General features: G+C 42.1%; 1 protein-coding gene across 3 annotated transcripts in view; it reads left to right on the top strand.

Annotated features, from left to right (window-relative positions):
• LAMA3 (laminin subunit alpha 3) overlaps positions 1–16,173 on the top strand; it is a 274,238-nt gene that overhangs the window by 199,094 nt on the left and 58,971 nt on the right. For all 3 annotated transcript variants that reach the window (XM_047826704.1, XM_047826703.1, XM_047826705.1), the window contains 5 exons: positions 312–421; positions 3,033–3,113; positions 9,499–9,605; positions 13,250–13,300; positions 14,195–14,346. In XM_047826704.1, coding sequence (XP_047682660.1) covers positions 312–421; positions 3,033–3,113; positions 9,499–9,605; positions 13,250–13,300; positions 14,195–14,346 — 501 coding nt within the window. The remainder of the gene's footprint in view (positions 1–311; positions 422–3,032; positions 3,114–9,498; positions 9,606–13,249; positions 13,301–14,194; positions 14,347–16,173) is intronic.

A 16,173-nucleotide genomic window follows, 5' to 3' on the forward strand; every position in this document is an offset into this window, starting at 1 on the left:
GAGAGGTAAAGAATCTTGCCCAAGGCTACACAGCTGTGAAACACTGGAGTGAGTTTGAATCTAGCTGGTCTTCCTCCAATTTCATCCTCCTGATGCTAAGCACCAAATAGCTGATGGAAGGATGCTTACATGTTTTATTTTCCAGTACCAACAGTAACTGGATAGATAGGAATATATACCATTAGTGATCCATAGCTCTGTACAGAGTCAGAGGACTTGAGTTATAATTGTGTGAGTAATTAAGGTGATAACAATCTTAATAATAATAAATGTAATTGGCTGCTCTTAATTGTATGTTCATCTGTCCCAAGAACTGCCAGCATAACACTGCTGGGGAACACTGTGAGCGCTGCAAAGAGGGTCACTATGGGAATGCCATCCACGGACACTGTAGCGTCTGCCCATGTCCTCATTCCAACAGGTACTGTGAGAGCTTGAAAATAATCTGTGGAGATAGGAAGTAGCTTGGTGGTTGCCTGGGACCAGAGATGGGGAGTGGGAGAGGGGCAGTGTATAGGAAGTGGCCGGTAAGGGTGTGGGATTTCTTTGGGGGGTGATGAACATGTTCTGTAGTTGATCATACTGATGGTTTTTACAACTCTGTGAATCTACTAAAAGCCATTGAATTGTACGCTTGAAATGGACAAGTGATACAGTATGTGAATTCTATCTCAAAGCAGTTGTATTTAAAAAAGAACATGCAAAAATGCAAAACAAAAGCAAAACAAATAAGAACAGTTTCCCAAGTGTACGCTTGTGTGCTTTTCCTTTTCCTCTTTCCTTTCACTCTTCATTCGGTGGTTAAAAGTTATTTACTGAACGCCTGATACAGGGGCTAGGAGTTAGCCTCCTCTAGGTGCTGGGGTAACTACAGGAAACAAGACTGACAGACTCTGATCTCACGAGGCTTCCCCTGGAGAATGCAGGCAGGGAGAGTTGTCACACTCAAGAAATACGTGCACAAATAAATAAGCATAATTTCAGATAGAGATGGGCTTTGAAGTTGATAACAGGGCTATGTGATTGATAGTGAGTGAGTAGACTCTTTACAGAAGAGTAGGAGAGTTTTCTGAGGTCGTTGGCCAAGGACCAGGGTGCAGTGAGATGGAGTAAGCATGGCAGTATCTCGGCACTGAGGGTCTGAGGCAAGGAAAAGACAAGAGACAGCCCCTGTGACGATGTGTCCATGGAGTAAGGAGGTGGTTAGAGGGCAGTGTGGGACAGAGGGTCAGGAGGTGAGGTTGGTGGGGCACCCAGGGTACAGATCCCGTAGGACTTTGCAGGCTATAGCAAGGCACTTGGATTTATCCTCGGTGTGATGGAAGTCATAGGCCAGTTCTGAGCCATGGAGCATGACCTGAGTTGTCATTCAGACTCCAGTACAGCAGATACATGACATAGGTAGAAACCTGCCACTTGGATTTCATGGTGATTCATGTTCTCTTTGGCCTCGGTACCTTGTCATATTCCTGCTTATCGTGACACATCCTCTGTGGGTCCAAGCAAAATACAAGTAAACAAAGCAAGAGTTGATTTGAAAATCAGGAAGATACCAATAACAGTATCTGCAGTGCACAGGCTCGGGAGCAAGTGTGAACCACAAGGAGGGCTGCTATCAGGCCAGTATCAGAGAAATTGGCCACGTTACCAGAAGCCACTGCCCAGATGTGGCTTTTCTGAAGATGCGTATTTGAAATGTGCACCCTGGTTTGCTCTCTGTGTATCTGATACTCCTTAAACTTGCCCAGTCCTGTGACTTTATTTGAAAAGGGATTTAGCACTCAGTACTTGCCTAGACTTGTTGGAACAGAAGCTAGAGAGAGTGGAAACAAGATTTTCATGGGGTGCTCAGGGGAAAGCTTTTCATCTTTGATGGCACAGCATAGTGTTATCATGAAGGCCAGCTTCTGGCTTTCAGGCAGTTGAAGTAACACACAGTTCCTCGGATTTATCAGTGAAATATGGTTTTTATTTAACTCTTTCTCCATCAATATTCATACTGTTGACGAATTTCTAACTGTTCCTTTAGAAGTATAACTCTGGAGGCTCAGTCGGCTAAGCGTCTAGTTCTTGATTCGGCTCAGGTCATGACCTCACGGTTCGTGAGTTCGAGCCCTGCATTGCATCCGGCTCTGTGCTGACAGTACAGAGCCTGCTTGGGATTCTCTTCCTCTGCCCCTTCCCCCACTTGCACTCTCTCTCTCTCTCTCTCTCTGTCTCTCAAAATAAATAAATAAACTTAAAAAAAATAGTATAATTCTGTCCATCTACTAGGCCAAGAGAAACTTCCCAGATAAAAATTCTTTTACCAGCAAATGATAAATAGAGGTATTTTCCCTCAGATTTATTCAGTGTAATGTTTATAGACATATCTCAAGGCAACAGAGTTTTTTCATGATCTGCTCACTTATTTGGAAAAAAAAAAAAAGCTCAAATATACACTCGGTTAGAACAAAAAGAAAGAGAATCAGAATCCCACAACTTGATTTGAAAAATGTAAAAATCGCCAATGATTGTGCCCACAGAAATACCCAGACGGGCAAGCCTGTTTTATGCCTTAGTCCCTCCTGCCTGGCCCCTTTTCTTCCTAGGAGATAATGTACCCAATATGAAGGAACTAGAATAAACAAGGAGGAAAATTTTTTGAAGAATCCGAGCTCCCTGTCCTTTTTTTCTGCCTAGACTTGTTTTATTCTTTCCTTGTTATTCCTGGAAAAATGCTGTTGTAATCATTTCTTCCAAAATGAGTTACTTTGCTCTGTCTCAAGTGAAGGAATGTATTTCTCCAAGCCAAAAATAAAACTAAATAAATGCCTTCAGTCCTTATGTACCAAGATTTGCCCAATGTGAGCTGAAATAATTCATCATTATCTACACAAGTCTTAATGGACACATTTTTCTTCATATAAGAAGTAACCAGATCCTTGGTGTCTGTTTCCACTTAAGGCAAGTCAGTGCTTTGTGGCAAAAAATAATGAGCATGAAGCCTATCGATTTGTTTTTACTGAGGCTTTTTTCTGTCTTCCTTCCAGTTTTGCCACTGGCTGTGTTGTGACTGGGGAAAACGTGAGGTGCTCCTGCAAACCTGGATACACAGGCACACAGTGCGAAAGGTGGGTGCTGCCCCTCGCCCCTCCCCGCCCCCCCCCCCCCCCCCCCCCGCATCCCACAGGTAGGGTGGGCTCTGCTGGCAGGCTGCAGCAGGCTCGGGCTGTGGGTGCGGCTGTGCTGGGTCGTGGCTCAGAGCTGGGGTGGGGCTGTTGCTTTCACGGAGGCTGGAGAAAGGTCTTTAGGGAAAAATACAAGACTGTTCACTTAATAAATCATTAACTTCTTTATCTTTCTCGTTTTTTACATGTTTCAGAAATTTGAGAAGGAGGCCCAATGTATCATAGCGCTATGTACCCCCAACACGCTTGCCTACATGGTCCTATCCCCCTGCACACTCCCTCATTCCCCTCCCCTACATATTTCTACATGCCCCTCCCCCTCCACATCTGTATGTACTTCCACCCCCTACATGTCCTTACCTATCCCTACATCCATATAGATTCATCCTTACATACCCCCACCCCATGTATGCATATCCCTACATACCCCTACCCACCACACACGTGTCCTTGTATTTGCCTACCTGGCACACATAACCCTAACTAGCCTAGCTCCATATACATTCATCCTTACATAGTCCTCACCCCATATATGCACATCCTTATGTACCCCTACCCCACCACCACATCCCTACTTACCTGCACACGCACATACAACTCTACATACTCCTATACACACACACACACACACACACACACACACACACACACACACACACAACTATACCTCTCTGTCCCCACATATTATGAACACCTGCAGGACAGTCTGTGTCATTCATTTCTGAATCACTGCTGCCTACTATTCATGTATTATTCATGTAATAGGTGTTCAGCAGCGGAACAAAAGAATAAATGTTGCAAAATGGAAACTATGAACTTAATTATGAGGGGCCAAAGAGCCAAGCTTTCGTTTTGCATGAACACATTTTCATGATTAGCTACCATACATTGGGCTCTGCCAAGCATATAAGGACTATGAAAGGTACTTAGAGTCTACCTCGGAAGGTAGCATGTACATTGTGCAAAAGTAACAGTATAGAAATGAATCATATGGACAGCATGTTTTTAAATTTAAAATAAGTTTATCATAAAGTCAATACGTACTTAAAGGAATTATGTAATACAAGTGAGCAAAGAACCAATGAGGCCCACTATACCTTTATGTAGCTCTATATATTTGTGCATGCTCAGATATAATTCTGCTTATAATCATTTTATTTATAAAATCCCCAGTTAAAACTTGTATATTCTTACAGTTCATTCTGTGTGCACAGACGTTTTCTTTTTTTTTTTTTTAATTTTTTTTTAACGTTTATTTATTTTTGAGACAGAGAGAGACAGAGCATGAACGGGGGAGGGTCAGAGAGAGGGAGACACAGAATCTGAAACAGGCTCCAGGCGGACGCGGGGCTCGAACTCACGGACCGTGAGATCACGACCTGAGCCAAAGTCGGCCGCTTAACTGACTGAGCCACCCAGGCGCCCCCAGACGTTTTCTTAAAAACAAAAGTAGATTGCTATTTTACTTTCTGTTTTGGCTCATTTTCTCACCTAGTAGATCTAGTAGAAGGTTAGCAATATCTTTCCATCTCAGTAAGTATTCACTGATAACATCGTGTCAGAACCAAGAAGTTCTGTAATCTGCTGGTCTTTGAAATAGTTTTCCTCTTTTCCATTCAAAGCAGCACTAAAAGTCAATCCTTGTGGTGAATTATTTGTGTACATAAATCCTCAAGATGTAGTTAATAGAACCAGATCCCTTGGATCTAAGGATAGGTGCATTTTCAGACTTTTGATACATTTTGCCAGATTGCCCTCCAGAAAAGTCAGACTCATTTCTGTTCCTCCAGTAGCAAAAGAGCAGCTTTTGCCACCAGTGAATACTACAAATGAGCAGTTTTTAAAATATTTGCCAGTTTGGTAGTTGGAAATTTTAATCATTCGAATTTACATTTCTTTGTTTCATAATTAGATGGGATTTTTTTCATGTACTAATTAACCATTTGTAGACCTTATTTTTTGGATTGCTTTCTAGGCTTTTTACTCACTTTTTCTAGTGCAATGTTCTTTTATTTTATTTATTGGTCTATACAAATTCTTCATACTACATGTTGCAAATTTTTGTTTATTTTTTCTTTATGTTTTTTTGGTTTCGTTTTTTTGTTATATGTATCTACTCTTACATTCTTTAGGCTGTCAGCCTTTGGGGCCATGCTTGGCGAAGTTATAGAAATGTTTATGCTTTCTTTTAGGACTTACATAGTTTTATTTCTTTTCTTTTTTTTTTTTTTTCAACGTTTATTTATTTTTGGGACAGAGAGAGACAGAGCATGAACGGGGGAGGGGCAGAGAGAGAGGGAGACACAGAATCGGAAACAGGCTCCAGGCTCTGAGCCATCAGCCCAGAGCCCGACGCGGGGCTCGAACTCCCAGACCACGAGATCGTGACCTGGCTGAAGTCGGACGCTTAACCGACTGCGCCACCCAGGCGCCCCCATAGTTTTATTTCTTACACGCAGATCTTCATGTTGGTGAAAATTTGGAACCTAGCTTTTTGGTGGTGTCAGGGCATCTCACATGGCAGATAGATTTAGGGTCAACGTGTACAGCAAAATTGGCCAGAGTTCAAGAAACTCACACTATCCCAGTATTCCATCCCCATAATCCAGGGCCCACGTTGCATGAAATACACATAGTATTTGGGTACATCCCAGAGCCACACTCAGTAGGGTCAGACGTGCACACTAGGGGAGGCATAAGGAAAGCAGACTAATTAGGGGACTGGCAGATTCACATCCTTCATGTCACACTGTCACACTCACTGCAGGCTGTGTGCTCACTGAGTGAATGGGGACAGACACTCCAGCTGTTTTTCCCTCTGTGCCTCTCGTGCTGTCACTCTTCTCTCCCCCACCTCTCTCTCTATTGCCAAGTACATTTAGTTGAATTCACGAAAGATGAATGTGCATTTACAAAGTTTCTGTACAAACGTAGAGTCGTTTCCATACGTTTCGTTCAGTCTTTGTGCCGTTATCATTTCTGGAAGTATAAAATGCCTTTAGATAGTTGGTTGAGCAAGGCTCTCCTCATAACCCTTAAAATGTTTTCCTTGGCCATTCTGGCATATTATTTTCCTGGCTAAACTTTAGAAGAGTTTTATAAGATTTCAAAACAAAACAAAACAAAAACAAAATTAATTTGGTTTTCACAGGAAGGCAGGGGTTATCTGAGACATTTGACAGACAGGATGGGACCTACGTGGGTCTAGTGGGCCTAAGGGATGACGTGGGGCTCGAGGGTGGCTCAATCAGGGAAGTTACCCAAGAAAACCCAAGGACCTCGAGGCTATTTGCCTGGGAGGAAGGTGCAGACTGCCTCATTACGGGATCACTGAGCGTCAGCTAAGGGGCAGGGCACTGTCTGGTGGTAAAAAGATGCAGTTTCAAGGTTCTTCTGTTTTCCATTTCAGCAAAAGGAACCTTGCCCACAGTTGCCTCACATCTATTATTCATTCTTTCTTTCAATGAAAAATGTATGGAGATCCTAGTATATGCCTGGCACTGGGCTAAGCGCTAGGGACACATTAGCGGCCGGAGCCCAGACTCTGCCCTCAGGGTTTTACAGTCTAGTGGTGGACAGACACACAAACCAGCCATTAAAATAGTGACCAAGACATAACTGGGTCCCCAGGCTGCAGGGGAGGAGCATCCAACTGCCCCTGAGGGGTGAGGGAGGAAGGGGCAGCTATACTGAGATGGGAAGGACGGGTGGGTAGAATGGGCTTCGGGAATGTTCTTCCAGGCTCTGTGATGTGAAAGCTTGAGACTCCCACCTGGGAGAGGCATCCTAGTGCGATCCTCCTCATGGTTCTTCACAAACAATGATGCAGAAAACAGCAACAGACCGGCTGAGACATCCGGTTGGCAGGCAGCAGATTTGAAAAGAGAAATTCTTAATTAACAGTTCTCACAGCTTATGTCTGTTGTTTGCTGTCTCAGGAAAGCAAACTATAGTTTCTTAATTTTTTTTGAAGAACTTGTTCACAAGTAAATGCCATATGAATGTCAAATTTTTTAATTTGTTCAACATTTATTGGGGACCCCCCTTTGTGCCAGGCATCAAGCCAGCACTAGTCATTAGCTATGCAGTGGTAGCTACAAGGACAATATAGGGTGAAGAGTAAAAATATAAGCAGGAGCCCGCTGGGCGGAAGAAGGAACAGCCAATCTGAAGGAGGGGGTAGGAAAGGCTTCCCAGCTCATAATCATGCCCTGGGCCACATTTCTCCCTCGGCTTCTCCGAGCCATAGAGGACAAACATGTTCTCTGCTCTTTTTTCTTGTACCACCGTCATCTATGAAATCAGGAAGTTTTACTTCAGTCCATTGTGTTTGGACACCAGCTTAAAACGAGAAGAAGGGTACCGGTCATTTCTGTAATCAGTCACTAACACTTTTTGCAAGAATAAGGAAGACGTGGAATCTAACTTCCTAAATATTTATGTGACTTTAATATAAAGTGTTTTGTAATTATGCATCTTTTACATGGAAAATTTAGATATAGGTGACACATCTAAAAATAAAGTATTTAAAACATAGGTCTTTTGCCTATAGCATGGTTTGTTAAGTAGAATATGGGGCCAGTCACATAAAGTAAAGCCTATGACAAGTTGGTTAGTAGACTTAGACAAGGCACCTCAGCGTAGTTACCTTCTTGATAATTAAGGAAGGCATGGGATTTCTGCTTCCTACCCACTTTCTGAAATGTAATAATTCCAAATTATGCCGGTTATACATAGATGTGTATATGTGTGTGTGTGTATATATATATATTTGTGTGTGTGTATATATATATATATATATATATGCATGTTTCATCATGTCTGAAAATGGTAGCTAACTTTTATTGAGTGTCTATTATGTGCAGGCATTGTATTAGATTCTTCACTACATTATTTTTTATCTCATTCATTGATCGAAATAGGTATTAATAGTGCAATTATTCACGTATTCATTCTGCATATACTTATCTGGCACCTATTATGGGCCCAGGCACTCTCCCATGTGCAGGAATGTATCAGCCAAAGAATCCATGCCTTTGTGGAGTTTTCTTTTTTTTAAATTTTGTTTTCAATGTTTATTTATCTTTAAGAGACAGAGACAGAGTGTGAGTGGGGGAGGGGCAGAGAGAGAGGGATACAAGGAATCAGAAGCAGGCTCCAGGGTCTGAGCTGTCAGCACAGAGCCCAACGCAGGGCTAGAACTCACGAACCCAGGACATCATGACCTGAGCCGAAGTCAGATGCTTAACCAACTGAGCCACCCAAGTGCCCCGAGTCTACATTTCCAAGGGAGACATAGATGAAGAAACTGAAGCTTGAAGGGTTAAGATAATAGGCCAAGGTTACACAGCATGGAGGCAGGGATCCAGCCAGGTCTTCCTGATAAAGCCTGTGTCCTTTGCACCCATTGGCAAAGTCTATATAAATTACCTAACAGTTCCATGATGCAAAGCTTAAATTTGGGGGAGAGCCAAATACCACATTTTCTTGATTCTATCAATTCCATGGAAGAGAAGACACCACACACAGACACTGAGTTAATGACAATTTGGGGGGGGGGGGAGGGGTTAGCATAAGAATGGAACTTTGCTAATAGAAATATTTTAGTTTACCTCCCAATTCCAAAAACATTGTGTCTGTTTTGTTGTTTGTTTGTGTTTTAAATAGAAACTCAGAATCAAGGAAGTGTTTTTTAACTTAAATAAGGAATGGAGTTCTCATCACCAAATTATCTAGAATAATAAAGGCTCTCAGCCAAGAGAGTAGGTGTTGTAACTGCCCTCCATTGTTTAGGCTCATTAAATACAGCCCTGTAGCAATTAGTGCAAATGGGAATTATGCAGGCTTGAAACAGTTCAGTAGGCAATATTAATAAAATCCCCATTGATAAGCAAATTTGAAATTCTTTGAGTTTTACTTTAAATTTGTCTTTGAGGAAATTAGCCAGAAATTAAGCAATATTTAATTGTGTGGTATCTTCAGGAACATAACTCTTGCATAAAGCTGATCCACCCCTGACTTCCATTAATGGTCGAACCACTGGCTTCTGTGTGCATTTTGTTCATCTGCCATTCATCGACAGGGGTAACTGAGGATTTTGTCGTCCTGGTGTCAACGAGGAGGGAGCAAGCTCTGCCTGCCTCCTACTTTCTCTGTTCTCACCGAAGCCATAACTATCTGTACTGAGACGCACTCATTCTTGCAAAGCAGCCTTCCCCACTTAGGGTGACAACATCTCAAACGGAGAGTTCAAGGGTGGAGAAAATGTCAGATGGAACAAATGATGAGCTCTTTGAGTGTTTCTCCTTTTTCTCTTTATTTTGGGTAGGTGTGCACCCGGATATTTCGGGAACCCCCAGAAGCTTGGAGGTAGCTGCCGGCCGTGCAGTTGTAACAACAATGGCCAGTTGGGCAGTTGTCACCCCTTGACGGGAGGTAAGATGGACTCACACCTTTGTTAACCTGCATTTATCAATCTGGTTTTAATAAAATAGCAGGGGAGGAACCTAGGTAAATATTTTCATGAAGCACAATACCCAATGCCAGCTAACAGATATTTTGACAGCTTGGCTTGGTGAATACTTGGTTTGGTGAATACAGTTTGGTGAATAACTTCCTTCAAATAGCCTTTTTTTTTTTTTTTAATTTTTTTTTTTTCAACGTTTATTTATTTTTGGGACAGAGAGAGACAGAACATGAACGGGCGAGGGGCAGAGAGAGAGGGAGACACAGAATCGGAAACAGGCTCCAGGCTCCGAGCCATCAGCCCAGAGCCCGACGCGGGGCTCGAACTCACGGACCGCGAGATCGTGACCTGGCTGAAGTCGGATGCTTAACCGACTGCGCCACCCAGGCGCCCCGAAATAGCCTTTTTTTTTTTAATGTTAATTTTTTTTTAACATTTATTGATTTTTGAGAGAGGAAGTGCAAGAAGCGGTGAGGGAAGGGACAGAGAGAGAGGGAGACAGAGGACCCGAAGCAGGCTCCTCACTGTGAGCATAGAGCCCAGTTGTGGGGCTTGAACTCACAGAACCATGAGATCATGACCTGAGCCAAAATCAAGAGTCAGCTGCTTAACTGACCAAGCCACCCAGGTGCCCCTCAAGTAGGCTTTTGTTAAAAAGATAAATTGCTTTTAAAAGTCAAGTAATTGCAGTCAAAATAACCTCAGCTCCTATTTGGTGATTTTGCTCAGATCTCCCTTGACATTATAAGGTTATAACATATCAGTTTTCTTCATGTGTGTATCTGAGGAGATCAACATATTCTTTCTTGAATATCAATCCATGTCTGAGATGTGGGTGGTATAACTGGGATGGATTTCACATACCAAGGAAAAAAATCACTAGGAGTTAGTGTGGGCTCATTAGGAACAACTTGGAAGGAAAAGGAAGATGATTTTCTTCCTTCTTCAGCAGAGAATATTAATGTGATTTATCAAGAAAATATCACAGATATAGTGTAATGCCAAACCTTAGATAAAACTTCTAATCTTACAGTTATGGACAAGATGAAGAGCTACACCCTGAATGTATAGATTAGATCTGGTCAAGTGACTGCTCCCAAAAGAATATAGAGTAAATGGATTATTATCAGTCCAGAATGAGCTATCTTCTGACCTGCGCTGTGCCTTAATCCTTGGCTCTATCTTGTTCAACACTTTTGACCTGAATGGGAATGTAGAAGGCATGCCCACCCAGTTATCACATGACACAAAGTTGGGAAAGATAGAAAATGCCTCCTATGGCACATGTAGAATATTTAAGGGACTCAAGAGCCTAGAATAATGGGCCGATTCTAAGACAACATTATGTTAGGGATAAGCCCGTGGTCTTATAGTTGAATGGCATAAAAATAAGTGTGTGATAAGTGAGATGTGACTTAGTAGCAACAAGTGAAAAGACTAAGGCTTTAGTCAGTAGCAAGTTCGTTATGGCTCAAGAGAGTAATATGGCCCCTAGGACACCTCATACAATCTTCAGTGAGTTCTAGAGTCTAACACCAGGTGGTCTGCCGTCCCCTGGCACGCTGCTCGTGTAAATCCTCATGTCGGGTTTCTGTCTCTAGAAGACAATAGACAAGCTACGGTTTGTTCAGAAGAAGTGGAGATACTGAAAAAACTTGGAACCATGTCACAGGAAGGATTGACAAGCCAGGACAGTGGAAAGAAGACTTGGAAAGGATGTATTTGAGAGGCTGATAGATGTGTGGGAGAAGGGTCTGTTTGTTCTGTGTGGCACAAGAAGTAGAACCCAAGGAACGGAAGCTAGAGGGAGGTCTACGTTAAGTCATCCTAAGGAAGAAGTGTCATGTGTTTAAAGATGAAAAAGACTGTTTTAGAAAAACATGAGTTCTGTGAAGAGAGGTATTTGAGGAGAAGCTTCAACATCACACACAGCATATTCATGAGATTACTATCTTTACAACCATCTTTTTCTTCCACTCTAATAACAACAGCAGCAAAGAAACCTGACATAAGGATGGTGACTATTTGCTCCCCAAATGGAAGAAAACACTCACGCATCAGACTTTTTGTTTCTCTGAGGTTTTGCCCCCTCTTTTTCATTCTTTTTATTTTAATTGATAATGTATAGATTCCTTGGTGGTCAACATTAAAACTTGTTAAGAAAATTGCACTGATAAGTCAATCACCCACATGAGGCAAGTCCTCCCTGGGTTATTCAAAGTGCTGTGGGGGATTGTGAAGAAAATAAAACTGTTTCCTGGTCGTAGGAAATTTACAGCTTAATTGAGGAAATAAAAGTGACATAACTATCCATAGCATTAAGAATGAGTAATTTTTTAAAAAAGGTGAGTGGGCTGCCTGAGTGACTCATTTGGATAAGCGTCTGACTCTTAATTTCCGTTCAGGTCACGATCCCAGGTTGTGGGATTGAGCCCTGTGTCAGGCTCCATATTGAGTGTGGAGCCTGCTTAAGATTCTCTCTCTCTCTCTCTCTCTCTCTCTCTCTCTCTCTTTCTTCCTTCCCTTCCACCCCCACCCTAACCCCATTTGCATGTGTGCACTCTCTGTCTCTCAAAAAAAAAAAGATGAGTAAGAAAAACCCATGATTATATATGATAAATTAAAATGTCTACAAATATATAGAAAAGAGATGCTGATTGTCTTTGAGTGGTGGGATCAAGGGTGATGTTTTTATATTTTCTGATTTTCCCAAACTTTCCATAGTGAACTTCTATTATTTATGTTACAATTAAATGTAGTTTAAAGTATATGTATATACACACAAAGTGTGGAATATTGCCTGCTGCTGAGAAGACAAAATGTGAAAGCCTCCTTGTAGCTTGTCTAGGAAAATGTCAAGCTTTGTGATTTCCTGTGGTGAAATTAGATTTTTTTTCTAGAGGGAAGGGAGAGGGCATTTCATTGTAAAGATGCATGGTGCGGGGAAAAGAGTAGAAATGGAAAGAGTAAAGAACATCCAAGGAAGACCAGTAGGTTTTCTCTTACTCTAGTTGAGAGCCTCAAAGTCTAGCTCATATCTGTGGTAATTGGCAGTGTGGGTCCACTAACATTGTGTGCATATCTCTCTCTCAGCATCTGTCACACTGTTGTGTGATTTATCTGCTTCCCCTGAGGGCCAGTAAACTACAGGACAGCAGGGATTTTTGTCTTCCTAGCTTTGTATTTCCTGTACATGGCACAAGGCCAAGGCACGCCGTAGATGCTCAAAGGTGCTCAATCAATGTCTACTGAATGTTCTTGAATGATACTGGAAGAGAAGTCAATAGTTGTATAGGAAACTATCAAATGAAGAAAGCCTTACCACGAATGATTAGGGGGTTTTAATTAGATAAGAATATCATGACCTTTTATAGAGAAGAAAATGAATATACAGTCAGGGGCGTCACGAGAGAAGTTCCTGCAGCAAGACTGGTAAGAGATGGGAAAGCTCCCTGAAGATGGCACAGGTAAAGAGGGAGAAGGGAAGAGCCAACGATGCCAGATAGTTGGGTGACTAAAATCTTCTCAAACTAACTTTTCTGAAAGCCAAATTAAAAAGCAGATGAAGAGGAGGTTGAATAACAATATCTACTTTGATTATTCCTTGTTTCAGACTGCATAGACCAAGAGCCCAAAGATGGCAGCCCTGGAGAAGAATGTGATGGTGAGAAAAGAACCCATCCCGCCCCCCCCCCCCCCCGCCTCCAGCTGTGAGGTTTAGTTTAAGATATGTGAACCTCGTGCTGGGATGTGCACTTTCCAGGTTGGGAAAGCCATGGTGGGAGGCGGTAGGGGGAGGACTTCTTAGGGTCAAGCCCAGCCTCTGTTAACTCACAGCTTTATGATCTTGGGCAAGTGACCTGACTTCCCCAAGCCTCAGTTTAATCATTTGTAAAATGGACATAATAACTATATGTACCCCACAGAGTTGCTGGGAAAGTGCTTACAAATCTTACCATAATTCCTGGCAAATAGCAAGCTCTCGGTAAATAAAAGCTATTTATTATTACTTTTCCACATACAAAATAAGTAACAAGTTGCATAGAATCACCATTTCTTCCAATTTTATTGAGATATAATTGACGTGCAGCATTGTATAAAAGTGCACAACGTAATGACTTGATGTATGTATATATTGCAAAATGGTTATCACAGTAAGTTAATAGCTATCACCTCACATAGTTAACAATTTTTTTCTAGTAATGAGCTTTTAAGACAGACTGTCTCAGCAGCTTTCAAATATACAATACAGTGTTGTTAACTATGGTCACCATGTTGTGCATTACATCCCCAAGGCTTATTTATCTTATAACTGGAAGTTGGTACCTTTTGATCCATTTCACCCATTTCCCCCACTCCACTGCTTCTTTTTAAAATGCTTCCTGTCCAGAGATCTCTCTTGGGCAGAATCTGCATCCCTCCCTGAGAAGTCCAGGATTGTGATTTTTGACCGTGATGATCTATGTGCATATTAACTGGGCTTTAAGCCCTCGTATTCTGTTTGCATTCTTGTGGCTTCAGCCCACGGCACATTTGCCTTTGATTGTGGCCCCTACAGATTGTGACAGCTGTGTGATGACGCTCTTGAATGACCTGGCCACCATGGGTGACGAGCTCCACCTGGTCAAGTCTCAGCTGCAGGGCCTGAGTGCCAGCACCGGCACTTTGGAACAGATGAAGCACTTGGAGACCCAGACCAAGGACCTGAGGGTAAATACCCTATGCACCCAGCACAATGCTGGGTCCAGAATCGATACTTGGGGTATAGATGCTGCATGATGAATACCCCTCAAGCAGGAGACAGAGAGGTTAACTCCATTTAACGCTTTTTCTGATCCAAATGAAGACTAGATATTTACTGGTGGAAAATACTAGTGAACATACGAAACTAATACTCTAAGTGAACATTCTTTTTTTAAGTTTATTTATTTATCTTGAGAGAAAGAGAGAGAGAGAGAGAGAGAGAGAGAGAGAGAGAGCACAAGCAGGGGAGGGGCAGAGAGAGGAGAGACAGAATCCCAAGCAGGTTTCACTCTGTCAGTGCAGAAGCCCGACACGGGGCTTGAACTTGCAAATCATGAGATCATGACCTGAACTGAGATCAAGGCTGAATGCTTAACCAACTGAGCCACCCAAGAGCCCCAAGAATATTCTTTACTTAGTGAATGATTCTGGGCTAATTTTTCTTCTAGAGCCCTTAGCTGAGTATCTTGCATTCAAAAGAATCAGATTTATATTAAATTGGTATTAATTCTCTAAATGGTGGAATTCTCTAAATGGTGGGCCTGGGGTTTTCTATGTTGGAAGATTTTTTATTTGGGGATTTTTAAAAAAATGAACCATAAGTTCAATCTTTAAAAATAGATATAGGACTGTTGGGGTTATGTTTCTTCTTGAGTGATATTTGGTAATTTGTGCCTTTCATTTTTTTTTTTTTCCTTTTTTTTTTTTCTGAAATTTATTGACAAATTGGTTTCCATACAACACCCAGTGCTCATCCCAAAAGGTGCCCTCCTCAATACCCATCACCCACCCTCTCCTCCCTCCCACCCCCCATCAACCCTCAGTTTGTTCTCAGTTTTTAAGTCTCTTATGCTTTGGCTCTCTCCCATTCTAACCTCTTTTTTTTTTTTCCTTCCCCTCCCCCATGGGTTCCTGTGAAGTTTCTCAGGATCCACATAGGAGTGAAACCATATGGTATCTGTCTTTCTCTGTATGGCTTATTTCAGTTAGCATCACACTCTCCAGTTCCATCCACGTTGCTACAAAAGGCCATATTTCATTTTTTCTCATTGCCACGTAATATTCCATTGTGTATATAAACCACAATTTCTTTATCCATTCATCAGTTGATGGACATTTAGGCTCTTTCCATAATTTGGCTATTGTTGAGAGTGCTGCTATGAACATTGGGGTACAAGTGGCCCTATGCATCAGTGCTCCTGTATCCCTTGGATAAATTCCTAGCAGTGCTATTGCTGGGTCATAGGGTAGGTCTATTTTTAATTTTCTGAGGAACCTCCACACTGCTTTCCAGAGCGGCTGCACCAATTTGCATTCCCACCAACAGTGCAAGAGGGTTCCCGTTTCTCCACATCCTCTCCAGCATCTATAGTCTCCTGATTTGTTCATTTTGGCCACTCTGACTGGCGTGAGGTGATACCTGAGTGTGGTTTTGATTTGTATTTCCCTGATAAGGAGCGACGCTGAACATCTTTTCATGTGCCTCTTGGCCATCCGGATGTCTTCTTTAGAGAAGTGTCTATTCATGTTTTCTGCCCATTTCTTCACTGGGTTATTTGTTTTTTGGGTGTGGAGTTTGGTGAGCTCTTTATAGATTTTGGATACTAGCCCTTTGTCCGATATGTCATTTGCGAATATCTTTTCCCATTCCGTTGGTTGTCTTTTAGTTTTGTTGGTTGTTTCCTTTGCTGTGCAGAAGCTTTTTATCTTCATAAGGTCCCAGTAATTCACTTTTGCTTTTAATTCCCTTGCCTTTGGGGATGTGTCGAGTAAGAGATTGCTACGGCTGAGGTC

Source organism: Prionailurus viverrinus, chromosome D3, assembly GCF_022837055.1.
Source record: "Prionailurus viverrinus isolate Anna chromosome D3, UM_Priviv_1.0, whole genome shotgun sequence".
Classification (NCBI taxonomy): Eukaryota; Metazoa; Chordata; class Mammalia; order Carnivora; family Felidae; genus Prionailurus; species Prionailurus viverrinus.